Source organism: Telopea speciosissima, chromosome 1 (genome assembly GCF_018873765.1).
Source record: "Telopea speciosissima isolate NSW1024214 ecotype Mountain lineage chromosome 1, Tspe_v1, whole genome shotgun sequence".
NCBI classification, from domain to species: domain Eukaryota; kingdom Viridiplantae; phylum Streptophyta; class Magnoliopsida; order Proteales; family Proteaceae; genus Telopea; species Telopea speciosissima.
Window position 1 is genome coordinate 24,179,860 of NC_057916.1, and position 21,267 is coordinate 24,201,126.

The 21,267-nt window shown below is 37.8% G+C and overlaps 1 protein-coding gene across 2 annotated transcripts in view; it reads left to right on the forward strand.

The window, feature by feature from the left end:
- The window catches only part of LOC122648766 (probable LRR receptor-like serine/threonine-protein kinase At1g06840), a 101,148-nt gene that overhangs the window by 55,884 nt on the left and 23,997 nt on the right, over positions 1–21,267 (forward strand). The window contains exons 1-16 of one of the 2 annotated variants that reach the window (XM_043841986.1): positions 3,434–3,557; positions 4,065–4,218; positions 6,098–6,169; positions 6,676–6,747; positions 8,175–8,318; positions 8,419–8,490; positions 8,602–8,673; positions 9,583–9,657; positions 10,164–10,232; positions 10,385–10,453; positions 10,755–10,826; positions 10,975–11,061; positions 11,249–11,317; positions 16,207–16,718; positions 17,281–17,439; positions 20,890–21,173. In XM_043841986.1, coding sequence (XP_043697921.1) covers positions 3,458–3,557; positions 4,065–4,218; positions 6,098–6,169; positions 6,676–6,747; positions 8,175–8,318; positions 8,419–8,490; positions 8,602–8,673; positions 9,583–9,657; positions 10,164–10,232; positions 10,385–10,453; positions 10,755–10,826; positions 10,975–11,061; positions 11,249–11,317; positions 16,207–16,718; positions 17,281–17,439; positions 20,890–21,173 — 2,082 coding nt within the window. In that variant the 5' untranslated portion in view covers positions 3,434–3,457. Of the gene's footprint in view, positions 1–3,433; positions 3,558–4,064; positions 4,219–6,097; positions 6,170–6,675; positions 6,748–8,174; positions 8,319–8,418; positions 8,491–8,601; positions 8,674–9,582; positions 9,658–10,163; positions 10,233–10,384; positions 10,454–10,754; positions 10,827–10,974; positions 11,062–11,248; positions 11,318–16,206; positions 16,719–17,280; positions 17,440–20,889; positions 21,174–21,267 lie in introns of those variants that run through there. The other variant, XM_043841987.1, reaches the window with a different exon arrangement.

Genomic DNA, 21,267 nt, shown 5'->3' on the forward strand with positions numbered 1-21,267 from the left:
ATAACAATTAGGCGCACTTATGGTCCCCCAGCGCCACCCCACCCCCCTATTCCCTCTCTATCTCCTCGCAAGAAGTGGAGTTAGCTAGGGACCTTTATCTGTTGCTATGCATTGTAGCGCTGTTGTGCCATCATGCAATGCAATAGCGACCATGTGTGCACAGTGGGGGGCCCGCTATGCACACATGGTCGTTGCTGCACCACACGATGACACAGCAGCAAATAAAAATTGGTTAGCTAGTAAGTCTACTCTTTCAATACATAATCTCATGTTATTAAAAAAAAAAACAATTGGGAACTACAAAGAAATATTCAAGAGAAATGAAAAATAAAAATGAGTAATTCAAAGACTATTGTAATAACAATTTGAAGTATTTTTCCTTTTTAATCTTTTCTATCCTTGTTGGAGCTTCCTTCCATAAAAATATATTGTTTTCAAGTTTTAGGTTCTATATTAATTACTCAACCCAAAACTTGTACCATTGGGAACCACCTTTACCAAGAAGAAGAGGAAAAGTAGAAAATTCTTTGTTCACATGAATAAGTTGAATCTTATGCCTACACGGAAGTAATTAAAGATTGAATTTGTTATGCTCCCCCATCCAATTTCTTTTGTCATCAGTGATGGAGGAAGCATTTCTTTTCTTTTTATAAATCCATATTGGCTTTTCTTAAAAACATATAACTTATAAATTGTTATGCTGGCTATTTTGACTTTTAACTTGGGACACAATCATGTGATTTTTATTTATTATTTTAGTGATGTCATTACTATAATAATTTGGAGTTTCTTTATCCAAAAAAAAAAAAAAAACTATTACAATTTGGAGTAAAAAAATATTGAAGAGCAATGAAAAAAAAATACTATTATTTAAAGATTTTTGTGGATCAATATATCCCAAGTTTTTTGTTCATATGTCAAATTTCAATCAAAAAAGAATTCTCCAAGTGGTAAAATAGAGTTTCAAAAAATCCAAGACTGAGAAAATGTAGTCAAAATATCATACATATGCATGAATATACATGGGGATGCACGAACCTATATGAAAGGGTATTTGATTAAATTAATTTTAGTATACAAGTTCGCACACAGGTAATTCCAAACTAGCCTCTCCATCCAACGGTTGGAATCGACATTTCATCCATCCATGTGGCTCAAAATGGTGGACACTTAGAAAGAATTTTCTAAACGTGGCCATCTAAAAGAGATTTCCCCTTGAGTTGGGTGGGATATCAATGCACCTCAATCAACTATTCGAGTGCTCTTGATCTGTCTACCACATGACAGTCTCTTTTAATACCTTATTATATGGACACGTTGCTTCGATACCCTACCATATAATTATTTTATTTATTTATTTATTTTGGATAGGTAGGCCTCAAGGAGAGTTGAACCATATAATTATTAATTGCGTTTCCAATCCTATATCAAAATGTGTCAAAATAATACTTTGAGAACTGTTTGAAATTATCAACCCTTTATGAAGATCATAATTGTGGGAAAATTAAGTGGAAAAAAATAAAAAATGAATGGTCTTCCATGGAGCAGTGGACATGCCACTAAATCCGACAACTAAGGATGAGAGAGCCAGTTTAGGGAATTGGCTCCGAGCAACCATCGTTTGTATTCTATTAGGCTTTCCTTATAAAGGAGAGGTCACTAAATTTGTGATGTAACTTAAAAAAATTTACATGTATTACATAGTAAAAATGATCAAATGTTTATACTACATGTAAAAAGCAAGGAAGTTGGAAAGGCTTTTAGTTGGGAGATCGGTTATGTTGCATATATGTTTAGATAATATTCAACATCTGTCCCACACACTGCCATTTAGAGCACACAAGAAACAATTTTAGAAGTAAAAGAGAAGTGTTTAGCGTTACATGTAGCTTGCACATACATGCAACAGAGCCAAACTTCAATTTTGAGACTTGACGGCTGCCTGTGTTTCAAATAAAACCCAAAATGAGGGTTTAACAATTCTTTCAAATTTGGGAATAGAATCGGCGAATCTGCCAATTTGGACCAAAATCAGTCGTGACTGATCCCAAATCTGGCTGATCCGGTATAGCCAATTCATACCAAAGAACCCTAAAAATGATGAGTTTTCAATTATGAGAGTCGATTCTAGACTCCTTGGAATCTATTCTGGCTGATTCTGTGTTGAAATGCTAGGTTTAATTGAGGAGTAAACAAGTCTCAAGTTTTATCGGATTTGTTAGCTCAAGGGCTCAACCCCATCACTAGGGTGCTTTGGGGGGTGCACATGCGATAGATAGAAAGATTTCTTAATTTTAAAATCCGGATTTCCAATTCGATCCATACCGTCATGGGAGCTCATTCACATAGCAAGCTCTGGTGTTGCACTACAAGATTTGTAGCACACCGGTCTATTATCCTCTCCAATTCCTAAAGTTCGACAGTGCGATAGTGCTAGGTGGAGATGCCGACATATAGCAGCTCAGAAATCCAACGATCCAAATTCAACATAGTCAATTAGCTCGAACCGTTGAATGTCCGAACTATCACATATCGACATCTCCGCTTAACACTACTGCACTGCCGAGCTTTAGGGGATTCGAGAGGATAATTTTCTGGAGGCCCCCGCGATGCGTGGTTTGGACCCACAACATCAATGGTGCACTACGCACACGACAAAAACGTATTTAAACGCTGAAAGCTAATAGAGTCGTTTTGTCCCAACTTTCAGTAATCTTCTTCTTCTAATAATAATTTCTTCGTCTCGCACTCTCCAAGACTCCAACTGCCCACATTAAAGAAAGGGGAAGAAACAGCAGATTTCCTCCAAAGTCAAAAGTTGATTAACCCCATTGAATTAGAAAGCGAGAAATGAAAGATCTATCCAAAGCCAAGTAGTAAAAAAAAAAAAAAAAAAAATCAAAGTCTGAAATGGCTTTTGATTGTTGATATCTTCACCTGCAACCGCATGGCGGACTTTAAACCATAGAATAAGAAAACAAGGAAGAAAAAAATCTATCCAATATTAAGTAATTAAAAAAGCAAGGACGAAAATGGCTTTGAATGATGATATCTGCCCCTTCAGCCGTCATGACGGCTGGGTCAGCATCACTGATCAAGAGCATTTGCTGCTGAAAACGATATCGCATTTAAGTTGTGAACCTTCTCACAGTTTGTTTTCTAGGGTTTGGTGTTCAATCCTTCGTGAAAATTTACTGCGCAAACTGAAAGAGAACATGCGGAGCCTTCAGTGCCGTTTCTTAGGAATTTTAGCTTACTCGGGTAAGAATTTCTCGACATGATTCTTTGATAAAGGAGTTTGCTCTAATTAGTTCTCCCAGATTTTCCAAGTTTCTTGGGGTACCGTTTATAATATTTGTGCATTATTACTACTTCCAACGAACCTTGTATTAATGGTGTATTGTTTTGCTAGTCATTTTTGGCAAGGAGGTGTACTGTATGTCGTTTTCAGCTTGAGATGCCTGGTGTGAGAGGTTGGGTGGTTACAGCCACTCTGGTTGTATGTTTGTGTTGCTCATCGCTTCTTGCTTGGGCGCAGCTTACTAATCCCGATGAAGGTAGATTGCCTTTACAATTACCTTTTTTCTAATTTGGAAGGTATTACTGGGGCTATCCCTATTTTGCTCTGGATTTAGTTTCTTGTCAAATTGTTTGAGAACGCTTTAGAATGGTGTTGATGTTAAAGAATAAGCAGAGACACCAGTGTTTTCGAGTAGCGGGACTTGGGTTCACTACCTCCAGCTGTGGCTTGTGAAAAGCGTTGCAAGTTGCAACTAACATGCTACTGTATTATGCCCAACAGTGATCTGATAGATGGGATCAATGTCAGGTCTAATATCTATAACAGGGAAGACACCTACAATCTGATTAGGCTTAGATAGTCTTAGATCCATTCAGCTTCGAAACCAGTGGGTTGCAATAATTTATGTGATTATTCTGATTAGTAAGGGAACTGCTATTGGTAATGGATTTCAAAAGCATGAGGGCCCATTATTTTCAGAAACTTTTTTCTATTAAGGTTTGTTATATATGAGCATAAAGCTAACATAAATAATAATCTGCAGTCAGCGCACTGGGTGCCATCAAGAAAAGTTTGAAGGATCCACTGAACCATTTAAAGAATTGGAATCGGGGAGATCCATGTACATCAAATTGGACAGGCGTTTTGTGCTTCAATGCATCGGCGGCAGCTGATGGATATCTACATGTTCAAGAACTGTATGCTTCCAATAATTCCTCTATCTACCTCTGCTTATTTCATGGAACTTATAGGCATGAGTTTCTCTAAGATTATGACTTGAGGAGACTTCTCTTTCTCTTTCATTTTCATTCGAAATTCAGTTTTGGCTCCCAAACCAACCCCACCCCCAAAAGAAAAAGATTAAGTTTGCTTTGAAGTTGCGGGAAATTTATCTATGATTGAAGTTTGCTTAATTCTGTATCTAGTACAAACAGATGGACTGTATCATTTTAGATGAAACTGACTGTATCCTGATTATATGTACGGATAATGTCAACCCTCAAAAGTAACATATAATCCTTCAAACAGGAAAAGCTTTAACTTCAGTAGCCAAGTAAAATTATTAAATAGTATTCAGCAGCCTGAATTCCAGAAAAACCTTCCCATGCAAAAGTTATTTTGATCCAGATTTTAATGAGGTAACTTTATTGATAAAAGCATTTGGTATCTAGTGTTACCAATAAGATTGATGAAGACACTTCTACCACTTTTCAATCTAAGTGCATGTCTCTTGTTAGAGGATGTGAGTGCAAGATTTAGACATTATTTTGGCAGTTTCATATCTCCTCTTGGGGGTTTCTGTAATTTGCCCATTCGTTGGAGACACTAAGGTACAATTTCTAGATTTGCTGTATTTTATGCAATAAATTTGTCAAAGTAGAGTTCAACTTTGGAACTAGACATTCTTTGGCATATCTTCTCTCCCCTAGTGCTGCATTAAAGGATTTCTACACCATTAGGCATTATAAGGTATTCTTACAGCTTTCAAGTTGGTTGCTCCTCAAAGAAATGCTTCTTGAATTTGAAGTTAAAGCCCTCTATCATGTAATGTAAAGAAAAACTTGAGGTGATAGCATATGTTACTTGCGTATGGAAAAGAGAATCTTCTAAATCCTGAAATCTTGAGATCGTGTGCAGAATGGTTTGGTAAACACATAGTCGTGTACCGGTAAATGTCCTCGAAATTTTAAATATGGTGATAAGTTTCCAATACTAATTGAGAAATGAATTGCTACCTCTGATAATGCATGGGTAATGTTTATATTTTGTTTCTAAGGAGCAGACGCTTTCAACTGGCTGTGTGAATAAGCAGGTACAATAATTGATTTATCTCAGTGAACTCTTTACTAGATATCATCATATTTCTTCTATATCGCACTGAGAACCTATTGCTATCTCACAGTTGAATTTCAAGCTTGTGGGTTGCAATACTTAGTTATCTTGTTATCACAGTTTTAGATGTATAGTAGGCAGGGTAAAAGGATTAGCTCTAACTTAAAACAGTAAATAGTCATGGAAGCCTACTTCTGTTTTCAAGTGGAATTCCAAACTAATATCTAACTTGCTATTTATGACTGCATGTAAGCACTGCTTAGGGTACTCAAACATGTTTTGACCCCACACGTTAGAACGGAACTAGTGAGAAGAGCAAGTACATACTAGTTTTTTATGTCAAGTTTAGAACGTTCCAAGTCAATAATATGTTAAACGTATAGCCAATTACTGTATCTCATTTCAAAAATCTTTGAAAGAAAAGAGACTGTTCTGAGGTGGATGGGAAATGTACTCTAATTGTCTGCCCAGAAAATGGACTGCGCCTGATTTTTGACATACATATCTTTCTGGTTCAATCTTGAAACTTACCATGATAGCGCATGATTGGATGGATGCAGGATTACTTTGAAAATTTTGAATGAAAGTGCTCCTTTTAAGGATAGATGACTAATGGTTTATTGATTTGTACTGTAACATCTTTTTCCATTAGACTGTATTCGAACTAAAAAATATAGCTCGTCACTCATTTCCTATGATGATGTTTCAAATTTGTTCTTATTTATTTGTTTATTTGTTTTGCAGACAACTTTTAAATATGAATCTTTCTGGAACTTTAGCACCTGAGCTTGGTCAATTGTCATACATGGAAATTTTGTGAGGCGCAACATATCTTAAACTTTAATCTGCAACATAGCTATTTTCAACTTCGACATTGTGGATATTTATTTTGCACACAGTTGTCACTTTGCATCATAGTTCAAAATCTCATTTCGGTAGGCCATTTCAGTCAGACTGAAATGAGTGAAATACAGAAATTTCGGCGAATTTTTTTTGAAACAGTGTATTTTTCCCGTGAGCTTCACCTGGCCATTCCGGGGGGGCAAACGGCCGAAATGACCAAAAATTTCAACCGAAATGACTGAAATTTCAACAAAACAGTACATTTTTTGTGACCGGAATAAGTGAGATTTCGACCAAAATGAGCGAAATTTCAGCGAAACAGTGCTGATTCTGGGGTTCACCTCCTGTTTCGTCTTGGACATGTCGAACTTAGCGAAATTCGGCTAGTTTTTAAACTATGCTCTGAATACATTGTTTATTGCAAAAATGTTGCTTTTCTTATTGGTCTAATCAGTTTCTATTTCTTTTGGTTTTGGAAGAGATTTTATGTGGAACCAAATAGGTGGAAGCATACCAAAGGAGATTGGCAATATCAAATCACTGCAACTCCTGTAGGTTAAACTAGTTCCCTTTTGTATGCAGTTAGATGTTCTCATATGTTACTACTATTTGAATTTTTTATGCTCGCCCAGTCCTTCAGAACATGCATTTATGCATGTACATCTAAGTTATTAATCTATCCATGGAGCTACCTAGCCTTGTGGTTGAGCCAAGCTGAGCGAATTTTGGCCAGATTGTTTGTCTAAGTGCGGCACCCATATTGGGATGCTCCTGGCCCAAAGCTCAATATAGATTAGGTTGATTGAGGCATGAATTCCAAGAGGCCCATTGATCAAAATCACAGCCATAAAATTTTCATTAAACATCAGAAAATATGAATAATATCAGAGTATCATTTGATTTCACATTTTGCATCCATCATGACTTCTCACATAGAAAATATGGGTGGATCCATGTGATATGGGACACAACACCTAGTCAACTTCAAAGTAAGGGAAGTGACTTAAAAGTAGGTTCAGAGTAACAGAAATTTTCAGAAATGCCACTAGATTCCATAACAATGAAATGGCATTCATGTAATCTTATAAAACTTTAAACTCTCTTTTTCGACCACTTCCCATGCTTCTTTCAGGTTTAGAGTTACCCCGTTGAGATAGTTGTGGGGTCCTCTGACATGAACACACTGCCAAGGATTTAAAGACTTATCTTGATCTGAATTGTGTGATCCAGCCTGATACTGGCCAATCTTTAAGGGAAGATCAGTGATCTCGGCTATAATTGGCTGGATCGATCCTGGCTGATTCCGATATGGATCAGCTGATACGGCCAATAAAATCATGGTCCTTTAAGCTATGCCTAGCGCACACCCATCCAAGTTCGCCATGTGGCAAGAAAAGTGTCGCCTCGTGACAAAATCATGTCACTTAGTTGTTACATTGAATTTTTACGCAGATTTTCTATATTTTTTTTTTATGGGTTAAGGTTTCCTGGTCTGCACGCAATATATTCCACATGGCAGATCTATTAGTGCTGAAATTTTGTGCACAGGTAGACCCCAAGGTTCCCTGATGACATGTCTAGTTCAGCCTAAACTGAGTTTCCCAAGTGGCAAAACTAAGAATTGAAAAATATGGGACTACCAAGTGGTGCATGGACATACATGGGAGTGTAGATGACTGAATTTGAGGTTGAATTTTGACACATGGCCAGTTCAAATAATTTCCTAAATATCCAAAGGTCAGAATTGCCGCCACCATTCCATGTGGCACAAATAGGTGTGCAGAGCAGGGAACCTTTCACCTTTTTTTATTATATGTTAACTGCTTAATGTTAAGACTTTGTTCCACAAGGATATTAACTTATTGCTTTGATTTCTTCAGGACCTTACACATGTAGTAGGCAGAAAAAAGTGAAAAAAGAAAATGAAATTCCTGTGCTTGAATTCTCAGATTTGATGCGTTATTGTGTATTTTTGCAGGCTTTTGAATGGGAACCAATTGATGGGACCTCTGCCTGACGAGCTTGGTTATCTTCCTCAATTGGACAGAATACAAATAGACCAGAACCAAATATCAGGACCATTGCCTAAATCTTTTGCATACTTGAACAAAACAAAGCACTTGTCAGTGGGTTTCTGTTGTAATTTTGATCTTTCATAACCATTTTAGTTACAACTAACCTCTCTTTTTCCATTGTTATGACTTTCTGTGTGTCTCATGCAGCCACATGAACAATAATTCAATTAGTGGACAAATCCCCCCTGAGCTTTACAGATTGCCAAGTCTTGTTCACCTGTAAATTAATGCTTCTCCTCATTTCTCACTTCAAGTCCTTCATTATTTTTTTATTGTCAAGACTGGATCTCATGGTGTTAATTCTCTTGCTATTAATTGAATCTTGTGCAGCCTTCTTGATAACAACAACTTATCGGGATATCTTCCAGCAGAGTTCTCTGAACTGCCAAACTTGCTTATCCTGTATGATCCCTATTTTTCTATAATTTATGTGAACCTAAACATTACTTTAATTCCTTGAACGTTCTGGGTTTTTTTATTTTCTTATGCTTGCTTTTTTAGACAACTGTTGAATGTTTTGCTTCTTACCACCAATCTTCTCATCATAGTGAACTGAAAGCAAGTTGCCCTCATTGAGAAATGTAGTAAATCTTGCAGAGGATTTTACCCCCCCAAAAAAAAAATCTTGCAGAGGATCGATACTTCCAGAAAGATATTTCAGAATTTATAATCTTCAATACTTGTTCAAATACTGGGATTTCAATCTTGGAAAATATGCTATATAAGAATTTATGGTTAGCTCTTGACATGCCAGGAAATATTCCAATATTTTTGTTTCCATATTGTTTTCTCGCATTAATTTTGCAGTAAAGGCCATAAAATATTTGTTCATCTTGTTTTATTATTTTCTTGTACACCAATAATATGCATTGTTTGATATTATGATAAGGATTTAAGCTACAATTGTATTTACAAATTTGCTTCATTTATGAATAATCTGGGACATTAAATACCATACCATGAGAGGCAGGTGCAGTAATTATCTTTTTAATCAATCAAAAAACAAAACTACTCATGGATAGGAAATAGAATTCCCTGTATTAAAAAAGGAAACTAGAGAAGCTTTACGGCACCCATGATTCCCTGTAGTGAGTTGTTTATTAAGTAATGGTAATTTAAAGGGGCCAGGCGTCTCTCTGACCTGATAACTAGTATCGCCTCCCTGCCCAGCTCTATCAGCAGGCCCCTTCTTTTGCAGACATTAGGCTGTATGATGACATTTTAAATTATAGTTCATTGTCGAAGTACAGGATTACTCTTGTGGATAACTTTCATGAGTTCCTTCTTTGATATGTATATATTTTTTTGCAGTCAACTTGACAACAACCAATTTCATGGGACCACTATTCCAGCTTCTTACCGCAACATGACAAAACTGTTGAAATTGTAAGTGCATTTTCTGATACCAAGTAATTTTGGTTTTTTTACTTTAGTTGAATCATTTAAGATAGGTCAGGCTCCTAAACTTACATGTATTTTCACAGACAATAAGAATTAGAGAATCTTGCTGTTCAAAAAAATCTGTTTCTCCAACCTATTTTTCAGTGACCAAACCAACTTATATTTAACATATCCCCCAGGTATTTTTCCTGCCCCTGAATTTGGATTGAGATTTTTCCTATGGTCCACTAGACCTTCTCAACTCTTTGTTTGAGTTATGAAATTGTACTCTTATCTTATGGCTTTCGATCACACATCAGACCAACAGCGATCATTTATCTTGGAAACTAATGGAGTTCTACATATATACCTACAATTATCTTTAATACAAAGTTCTGGAAGCTTTATAACATTTGAAACGGGACAAAAATTTGTGCATATTCTCTCCTGTGTCCAAAAGTAAGCTTTTAAGATATGGTGAAAGTTTTTAATTTTTGCCCTTGGCTTCTCAGGAGTCTCAGGAACTGCAGCTTGCAAGGACCAATTCCTGACCTAAGCAGTATACCAAACCTTGGCTATTTGTAAGTTTGCGAGTATTGTAGGGGGCTTTTTTAAGATGCTAAAATTTATATCCAGGGGGAAGTTGTGGTTCATGTTCACCATATTCACATATTCATTTCATGCTATAATTCTGATGGGTGTCTTTTTTCTGCTGGTGACATACACATTTCAGAGATCTCAGCTTCAACCAGCTTGATGGAACTATACCACCAAATAGGCTTTCTGCTAATATCACCACCATGTAAGTATGATTTCCTCTCATGTGGAATATGATTCCATGTGAATCCCCATAATCTAAGGTGCGATTTTAAAGTCAGATCGGAGCCAAGCAAACAGACATATAACTTGGACATCTATCCAACAGATTACAAGTAGCCTTTCCCATCAGTAACCCTTTTGGTGAACTGCTACCTTTCTAATAATCCATTGTTACACAAAGTACCCCTAATTAGAAGGAATTTTTTTTCGACAGTGACACCACTGGGATTTCCTTGACTTAAAGATGATAAGAACAAGAAAATCATAATGAATAATTTGTGCAGTGATCTGTCAAACAACAATCTTCGTGGACCTATTCCTGATAACTTTTCGGGTCTTCCTCACCTCCAGATATTGTGAGTATACTTTGGCTCTCCTCCTTTATTTAGTCTATTAATGGTTCTGGTGATAATATTCATCGACATCATTTACAGCACATAGTTCAAATGGCTATGTATCTGTTGTTGTCAATGGTTTTATTTTGTTACTCGTTTCTTATTGCAGGTCACTAGAAAATAATTCATTGAATGGTTCTGTTTCATCCACCATCTGGCAAAATGGAACTTCCAGTCGAACTGAAACACTTACTTTGTAAGGCTTGAAACCACAAAGCACTTTTTCCTTTTTCCCTCACTTCCTTTTCTCTTTTATCTTCAGTGTTAGTATCTCCTGTATCTTACCAAGAATCAAGATCCAATGTGTTATACAATTATGTAGCAACACTTGGAGTTGACTAGAACTCTTTCTGAAGCTTAGTATTTGCATTTCTCTTTTCCAGGGATTTCCAGAATAACGCACTGACAAATATTTCTGGCAGTCTTACCGTCCCTCCAAATGTCACCATCAGGTCGGTGTCTGCATTTGCAACTGCATTTATTATCTGCATGACTCTATTCTTCTTTATGTTGTGATTGAACTTTAAGTCACTTTGTGCCATGCACCTTAAGAGCAGCTCCCTAAGTATCAATTATATGGGCTTTGCAGCAGAACTAAAACAGTTTAGAACAATACTTAAAAATAAGAGAGTGAAGAAAAGAAAGAGAAGAAGAGAAGAGAGAAGTCATTAGAAACGAAACCCTTGCTCGCAGTACTGTGTGTATGTATTACAGAGAGCAGGGCAGCATGTTATTAAATAGGTAATGACTCCTTAGAATCATAATCAAATACATCTTAAACCCATGTAGGACCCTCCTACCGGTGCAACTTAACTACACTCCTTAAATTTCACCAAAGATACTAAACATCACCAAGTATGCGTAAGTATAGTTAAGTGTCACAACATGTACAAAACATCACCATGTATAACAAATCTTAACACTCCCCCTATAGCTGGAGCGTAGACATCACCCATGCCCAGCTTGGAATAACCCGCGAGGAAAGCTGGACGAAACAATGCCTTGGTGAACATATCACCAAGCTGACTCCCAGATCCAACAAAAGGCGTAGCAATCAACTTCTTGATCACAACATCTTGCACAAAATGGTAGTCAACCTTGATGTTCTTACTGTGCTCATGAAACACAAGGTTGCAGCAATATAAATCGCTCTTTGGTTATCACAAAAGACAAAATATACTTATAGGTTTGACAATAGGAAATCCAAGCTCCTGAAGAAGAGACTTTAACCAAATCAACTCAGCTGCAGCATGAGCATAGTTCTGTACTTAGCCTCGGCACTAGACCTTGCTACTATGGTTTGCTTTTTACTCCTCCAAATAACAAGATTTCCATAAAAAAAGGTAGAATTGCCAATAGTAGACCTCTTATCAGCCTCAGCACTAGCCCAGCCAGCTTCAGAATACCCAATAAGATCGACATTTCTATTAGGGCTATATATAAGACCCTTTCCTGGAGTATTTTTTAGGTAACACAGAACTTGACAAGTTGCCTCCCAATGAGCCAGCTTTGGCATCTCCATGAACTGGCTAATACTCCTACTGCAAAAGAGATATCTGACCTTGTCACAGTAGGATAAATGAGTTGACCAACCAGCCTCCTATACTGATGCTTATCTGTAATAGTAAGCTTCTCACCATCATTAGCCCCAAACTTTTGATGTGGATCCATAGGCATATCAACAAGTTTTGTTGCTAACATCTCAATCTTAGAAGATCGAGCATATTCTTCCTCTGCGAAATACTAATGCCTTTACTTCTCCTTACAACCTCAATCCCCAGAAAATATCTAAGGGTACCCAGCCCTTTCACCTGAAAATGCTATTGTAAATAAGATTTAACTTCATCAATACCAGACACTACCACCCTAGAATCACAGCGGCAAACAAATATTGAATGATCTGAATAACACTGGATAAATCCACACCGAGTAACAATAGTGCTGAAGCTCCAGGCTCGAGGAGATTGCTTCAAACCATAAATTGTTGTATGAAGTCTGCATTCTTTACCAGCATCTCCCCTTGAGCAGCATACCGAGGAGGTTGCTCTATATACACCTCCTTAAGCAAGTCGTTATAGAGAGACATTTTTTATATCAAGCTGATATAATGGTCAGTCAAGATTAACAATAATTGAAATAAGCACCCGAACAGAGTTTTACCCAGCAACAAGTGAAAAGTCTCAAAATAATTGACACCATAAGTCTGAGTAAACCCTTTCGCATCAACCGGGCCTTGAGCCAGTCAACAGATCCATTCAGGTTGTATTTGATAGTATACACCCAACGACACTGCACTAACTCCTTACCTGGAGGAAGATCAACAGTTGAGAAGAGGAGAGAGAGTTGAGAGAATAGTTTGGCATGTCTAGAATGACAGAGGCCATTGCTTAGTTATAATGTGCAACCAATTACAAATATGGTATGATAGGTAAGATTTAGTCATCACTCTTATCCTAACATACAATGAACCTAAACATCTAGTCAATCCTTAATACTCCCCCCTCAAGTTGGTGCATATATATCCCTCATGCCCAACTTGAATACAATAGGATGGGATGATTTTGAACTCAAGCCCTTGGTGAACATATCAGCTAGCTGATTCTCTGAAGTGATAAAAGGAATGCAAATTGAGCCTTGTTTAAGCTTCTCCTTGATGAAGTGTCTTTCAATCTCAATATGCTTGGTTCTGTCATGTTGAACAGGATTATGGTCAATGCTGATTGCAGCCTTGTTTTAACAGTAGTGTCATGACCCTAGAATGCCATAGGTCAGACCAGGCCCACATAGCCAAACCTGGCTGGGACTGTGCAAGATAAAACATTTCTTACCATAGTAAAGATTCATTATCATAAAAGCGGAATACTTAGGTGAACGGGGTCAAGCTTTTTCTTTCCATTCCATTTTACTTAACATGCAATTAGAACTTTGATCTTAGACATTCCTTAAAAACCCCGATCAAAGCATTCATTCTGGGGTAAGATGACAATCTATCTAGACATGTACAACTGTCTAACTTAAGCATTCTTTACAAAACAAAACCATATACATTCCTCAGATTTAGACCGGAGAAGATAAACCCAAGTTAACCGGGTACAGTTATCAATGAAGGTGATAAACCAACGGAACCCATCCCTAGCAACAGTTTTAGAAGGTCTCCATAAGTCTGTATGAATAATAGAGAAAGGAACACTACTTTTATTATCACTGGGAAAATAAGGGGATTGAGTGTGCTTAGCGAGTTCACAGATATTGCAAGCAAAACGGTCCACATTACAATGTTTTATTAAGCAAGGAAACCATAGTTGTCAAGGCAGCAAGGCGACCTAAGGCAGTGGAGGGGTGCCTAAGCGCTTAGGCGACAAGGCGCCCAAGTGTTATTTTTTTATTTCCCCTCTTTTCTAACATTATTTTGTATGCTACAATATGTACCTTATATCATCAAAAATCAACATTAAGCCACATCAAGTCATAAGAAATCAATATTAAGCAACATCAAGTCATCAGAAATCAACATTAAGTCACGTTAAGTAATCAAAAATCAATATTAAGCCACATAAAGTCATCAAAAATCAACATAGAACTAGAAGACAGCAGAACTGACGCAGCAACCTATTGGAAGTTTGAAACAATCAAAACATACATTTGGTTTATACTGTTCTTAGAAAATATGATCTTATCATTAAGTAATTAAACTGCTCTCGATTTAGAGAAATGTTCTTATTCTCTAAGAAGTTTGACTGATCAAATGATTTTGTTTTTACATAAGACTTTTTGTATTAGGTAGAACACAAAACCAGCTTTCCAACAAATCCAAGATTGCTTAAATTTGATTTATATTGAAGGAGTTATGTTTTGGTTAAACCTTATGTGGTGTGAGCGAATGCTGTCAAAATCACTCTGAATGAAATATTTTTTTAAATATCAAAACAAATGAATATTTTACAGCACTTTGGGTTCTTAGCAATGTTTTACTATATTAAGATTTATGGAATTTTTAGATTTGAGAAATAACTCAGCATTAGAAAGTTGAAAATTTCACCTATCGTAAAAAATCCAGTTTTTGTTCTTGAATTGGGGGGTTTACTTTTTATCCTTTTGGAATTTGATTTTTTAACTATTTTTCTTGGATTCAAATAGAGGGTATTTGCTTATTTATGAATAATATATTAAGTAAATGAAATACAAATATAAAAACATTTAAGTAAAGGAAATACAAATATAAAAACATTCACTTAAATGAAATACAAATATAAAAACATTTACTTAAATGATATTTGGCATAAATAAGTGCCAGAACCTGGTCCGATACCAATTAAACCAGTGCAAGGCGCCCTGTACTGTGGCGGCAGTCACCTAGGTCCCTAGAGACCCGCCTGGACGCCTAGGCGACGCCTGACAACTATAGGAAATAGATAACTTAAAACTCGAAAAGAAGGGTGACCGAGTCGGCGATGCCACTGATATAGTTGAGCAAGAGCAATTTCTTCACCTTGAATGTGAGCTGAAACTAGGGAGGATGAAGTACTGATATCCAGGTCCAAGTAAGATAGCTCATCTCGTACCCTACCTATATAGCTTCTCTCCAGTCGCCAAGTGTTAGGAATATGAGCTGAAACTAGGGAGGGACTCACAAGTGCTATTAGCTGCATCATCTTAGCCATGATTTGAGGAATCGGTATTGGATTGGCCGTATCGGCCGTTATGTCTGGCCGATACGGTACGTATATTTTTTTTAATGAAAAAATGTTGTGTTGATCTGGAATATGGCCAATACCTATTGGTATTGGTATCGGTATCCACCGATACCGTCACCTATACCGTGAACTAAATCCATGATCGCAGCTCTAGGTCAGGCAGAGAATTCCAACACAGCTGAGGTTCTGGCTCCTGAAATTCTTCATCTATCAATCTCCCTTGGTTTTAATATGGTGGTGTTGGTAGTGATTCATTTCTTGCTATTGGATGCATTAGTGTTCCAGATAGAGTGTTATGGAGGTCACAACATATGCTTAGAGACATTCATGCTTTAGCATCTCAGCGTAACATCTCATTCCATTAGATGCCTAGAATGGCCAGTGAGGTGGCAACTTCTCTTTTCAATAGCAGCACTATGATAATTCATATGTATTATGGGGTTATTCATACGATGAAATTGAAGTTGGTTTCTGTTTTTGTATTCTAGTGACAGATGTAGCTGCTCCTGGTCCCATCTTTTGGGCTGGCAGCCCTATGTATCTCTTCGCTTTTAGTAAAATTCCATTATATGTTGATAAAAAAAAAAGGCCCTTTTTTTGGAAGGTTCTGACTTCTGACTGCCAGTAGTTTTCTGTATGATTTTCAGCCTTCAAGGGAATCCTATATGCATGGGCCGCATGGCTTCTAATCAAGTCAACTTAGTTCAGTTTTGTGGATCTCTAAGTGGAGTCAACAATGCAGACACAAACTCAACAAGCAACACGGCGGATTGTCGTATTCAATCATGTCCTGAAAATGAAGGATACGAATATGTTCCTGCAGCTCCTTTACTCTGTTCCTGTGCAGCACCGCTTTGGGTTGGTTATCGGTTGAAAAGTCCTGGGTTCTCAGATTTCCGTCCATATAAGATTATGTTTGATGAGTACATGTCCTCAGGCCTCAACTTGGCCCTTTATCAGGTGGTTATTGATACCTTTATCTGGGAAGAAGGCCCTCGACTGAAGATGAACTTGAAGTTGTTTCCTGTTAATTATACATTTAACACGAGTGAGATCAAGAGAATCAGGGGCATGTTCACAGGTTGGAAAATTCCTGACAGTGATATTTTTGGGCCATATGAACTTCTCAACTTCACTCTCTTGGGACCTTATAAAAATGGTATGTAAACTGATATCCAACAGGAAATAGACTTATTTAAGTGAGATTGTGTTCTTTTCCTAGGGGCAGCTTTGGAGACTGTAGCTTTATCTGAACTCTGAAGTAATTAGGATTTTACTAGGTATCACAAATACCCCAAAACTGTAAAAATTAGGTAGCGCTTGCATGATGGTAAACCTGGAGCTTATGCAGGAGGGCACAGCCATCCATTCAAGTGTTCCACCCAGGAGAACCCTAGGGCTGGAATGTACCTGTTCAGTTGGTTCTTGGCGTTTGAGCTCCTGTCCTTTTTCCTTTCCTACAGCTTTTTAAATATATCTTGTCATCCAAAAGCCGGGTATGCACTTCCTCCCCTCTCTGGAGGACTCCACTAGGGCTTTGGACCCACTGCTTACAGTCTCGAATGGTTACAATATGTCTCTACATAAAAATTCCTATTTTGAAGCATTATTAATATTCCTTTCTGTGGCTAAATTTTGATCAAAACTTTAATCTTATGTTAATATAATGTGAATGCGCAAGATAATTTAGCATCTGGTCAATGGTTTTTTTTCTCTTGCAGTGAATGTTGCTACCTCAAGCTCTGGGATAAGCAAGGGTGCACTGGCTGGACTTGTATTAGGGGCCATTGCATGTGCTGTTACATTATCTGCGATTATTGTTATCCTTGTAATGAGAAGACATATGAGAAACCAGCGGGCATTTACAAGAAAACGCCAATGTGAGTATCTCCATAAAGATTTATCAGTTCATCTCAAATATTTGAATTTTTAATTGTAGTATCTATCCTCTTAAGCTGATCCTGGATCTTGGAACAGATAATAGATTGCTTTTCTTATTGTTAAATTAAAAGATTTTGCCTTCAAGTGGAGTGCTGTGTGTTGATACATTGTTGTGGCCCCTTACGTAATAGCTCGAGCTTTTGGGATAAAGCGGTTGTAACATGGTATTAAAGCAGGAGGTTGGGTGTTCGATCCCTGGTAACTACGAGGGGTTTGTGTTGTGTTTTGTTGTACCCCCATTGTACCCTCAGTGCCACATCATGGTGCCACCATGTGATGGCTTCACGTGCAGAGCCGTGTGTATGTGGGCCTGCACTTGGGGGGGGGGGTGTTGTGTGTTGATACATTGTTGAAGCCCTTAACAGATCGAGCTTTTGGGATAAGCGGTTGTAACATGGAGTATGGATACAGGTTTAGGACTTGGTGACACCCATATCTTGGGCTACGAGATAATGACTTAATGTTTAGCAAGTCTTTTAACAACATTATCTAACTTGGTGCTAAATAAAAATGAGTATGGTTGAGCTGTATCCAACATGGCTCCCAGACCCAGCTCATGTCATTATGTCAAGGGTGACTCACAAGGCTTTGCAGGACCCATAATAAGATTCCCAACTTCAACCCGTTGATCCAAACTGCTCACCACAAATGTCTCATGGTATATCTCTTGACATTAGTCAGTTCAGTACCTTATGTAACAATTTCAGACCTAGAACAACCAACAGTTAACTAGAAGAAGAAGAAGAAGAAAAAAAAAAGAGAGGAGGAAACAAGATGTTGAACACACAGTGCAGATGGCAGTATCTGTGTATTGGTTGTTATTATTGTCAACACAGTGCATGGTTGTCACTGTTCAAACAAGAGAGAAGAGAAGAGAATAGAGAGAAGTGTGGCTACCTATTGGAGAGAGTAGCCAATACTTCCATTCGGTAGCAGTAACTTCATAATTATAATGATAAAATTAAATATTGACAAGTGTACCCTTATGTAACATACACATAAGCCCCTAAGGAACAAAAGTTATTTCAAAAATACTCCCTGCTGCACTTAACTCTTAACGCTCCCTCTAGCTGAAGCATAAATGGACACACATGCCCAGCTTGGAACAACCTTGAAGAAATACACTTTTAAACAAGGCTTTGGTAAACAAATCACCAAGCTGAAGTAAGGGCTACAACAATGTATAGAGGCGGCCCTCGTGGGAGATGGGTCTCATAACCCTCTTATAGTAGTTAATGCTCTATCTTAACAGAAGAAAGCATCACAGAGGCCTATATTTAAGGCTTTAAGCCATCTATAAAGATTTGATGTATGGATCCCTTCGGGGTACTGTCAAGATCCTATAAACAGCTAAAAAGAAGGCTAAGGGATTTCACTTGGAAAAAAAAATGTTCCATACTAATGGATTCGGGTCCATAACAATGGGTTCCAATGCACGAGATCTTGTAGCACTTACCAATGAGGCCATCAACATACAACACCACCCCCTATTCCTTCACCACCTCCTTCAACTTGTAAATGTACTTTACTTCCTTTTTCTGGGATGCGTCAATTGACTTGAGAAACACGGTCCTCCCATCACAATATATCATGAAATTGATGATGGACTGTCTAATAGATCCAGTCCAACCATCACACATCGTAGTCACTCTATAATGCTCCCACATCAGCTTCAGCCCCTCAATATACTCCACCAACTTTGCCTTGTGATGGGGCAAGTAAACATTATACAATCTCATATGGTGTGGGCCCCTTCACTCCTGGGCCAGCTCTACCTATCTCATCTAACATGTTCAGATAGTATGGCCCTGTAGTGGCATTGGCTGGAATGTTGTGGTATAAAGCCCACTTGGAGAAAGCAATCCTCACTTTCTCCATCACACTAGTCCACATCTGTTTCAGTTTCTTTTGTTTTCGGTCATATCTTGGAAAGAGGGCAGGATGCGACTGAAGGACCTCAATAGCTGGGTCACGGGCTGGGGTGGGGATGGAAGTGGGGATGGGGCGGGGATGGGGCTCCTCCTGAATGGAATCTCTAGCTCTCTCTGTCTCAATCTCCTCCTCCGGTGTAGCTGTAGCTCTGGCTCTTCTCTAGCCTGTCTAGATGAACCAACTCCCCTGGCCATTTGTATCAATCTCTCCTGGTCCATCTTAAAGGCCTCGGTGCTCTCTAATCTTTCCCTCCTCAGTTGTGCAGCCTTTGCTGGTGTTTCTACATCATCCCAATCTGGCTCCTCAGTGTCATAATCCTCTTCCCCTAACTCAGGCATCCTCTCTCGACATGCATCATCAAACTCATCCCTAGCTGCCCTCTTCTCCCTCCTAGCTTCTAATCTGTCCCTCAAATGTGTTGCCATAGCCTTCTTTACCTCACTTAGCCCACTGTGGCACCCAATGACATTCCCGTCACCGCCAACAAGATGCCACTCATAGTTGTCAAGGCATCGCCTAGGCGTCCAGGTGGATTTTGTAGGGTCTAGGTGTTTGTCGCCTTGGTGGAACCAAGTTTGGCCCTTATTTATGTCAAATATCATTTAAGATATTATTCATAAATAAGCAATTATTATTTGAATCCAATAAAAATAGTTAAAAAAATTCTAAAAGGATAATAGTCAACCACCTGGTTCATGAACAAAAACTGGATTTTTGGAGGTAGGTGAAATTTTCAACTTTCTAATGCTGGGGTTTTTCTTTAATCTAAAAATTTCACAAATCTTATTATAGTAAAACATTGTTAAAAACCAAAAGAGCGGTAAAATATTCATTTGTTTCGATATCTAAAAGATATTTCCATTCAGAGCGATTTTGACACCATTCACACACACCAAATAAGGTTTGACCGGAACATAACTCATTCAATATAAATCATATTTAAGCAATCTTGGATTTGTTGGAAAGCTGGTTTTTTGCTCTGCCTAATACAAAACGTCTTATGTAAAAATAAAATCATTTGACCACTCAAACTTCTTAGAGAAAAAGAATATTTCTCTAAATCGAGAGCAGTTTAATCACTTATAGATAAGATCATATTTTTTAAGAACTGTATAAACCAAATGTGAGACTAGGTATACCAGGACAATCACCAATTCCAAGAACAGAATAAACCAAATGTATGTTTTGATTGTTTCAAACTTCCAATAGCTTGCTACAGTTCTGTTTTCTTTTAGTTCTATGTTTATTTTTGATGACTTGATGTGGCTCTATTGTTTTTCTCATTTTTGGCACAAAGACATTAATCTGTGTAGTGGCTATTAGTTTCCATCGCTTGGTCCCTGGACAATGGGAACCAATAGTTGAATCCGTAACCGTAGGTGTTGCTTATGTTATAATTTTTATTTGACGTAGATGAATCATTATCTAGTTATTCTTTATTTGTATACTTTTTGCAGCATCAAGGACTCCAATCAAAATTGATGGTGTGAAAGGATTCAGTTTTGAAGAAATGGCACTGGCCACAAACAATTTCAGTAGCTCCACACAAATTGGCCAAGGAGGTTATGGGAAGGTCTATAAAGGTATTCTTGCTGATGGCACAATTGTGGCCATAAAGCGTGCACAAGAGGGATCTTTACAGGGTGAGAAGGAGTTCCTCACTGAAATAGAACTTTTGTCAAGGTTACACCATCGGAATCTTGTCTCTTTGCTTGGATATTGTGATGAAGAAATTGAACAGGTGTTTCCCTTGCTTTCTTTGTTCTTAAATTTTAACGTTATCCGTTGAGACTTGATTATATTCATACTCACAACCTCAGCTTTGCAACTACCCT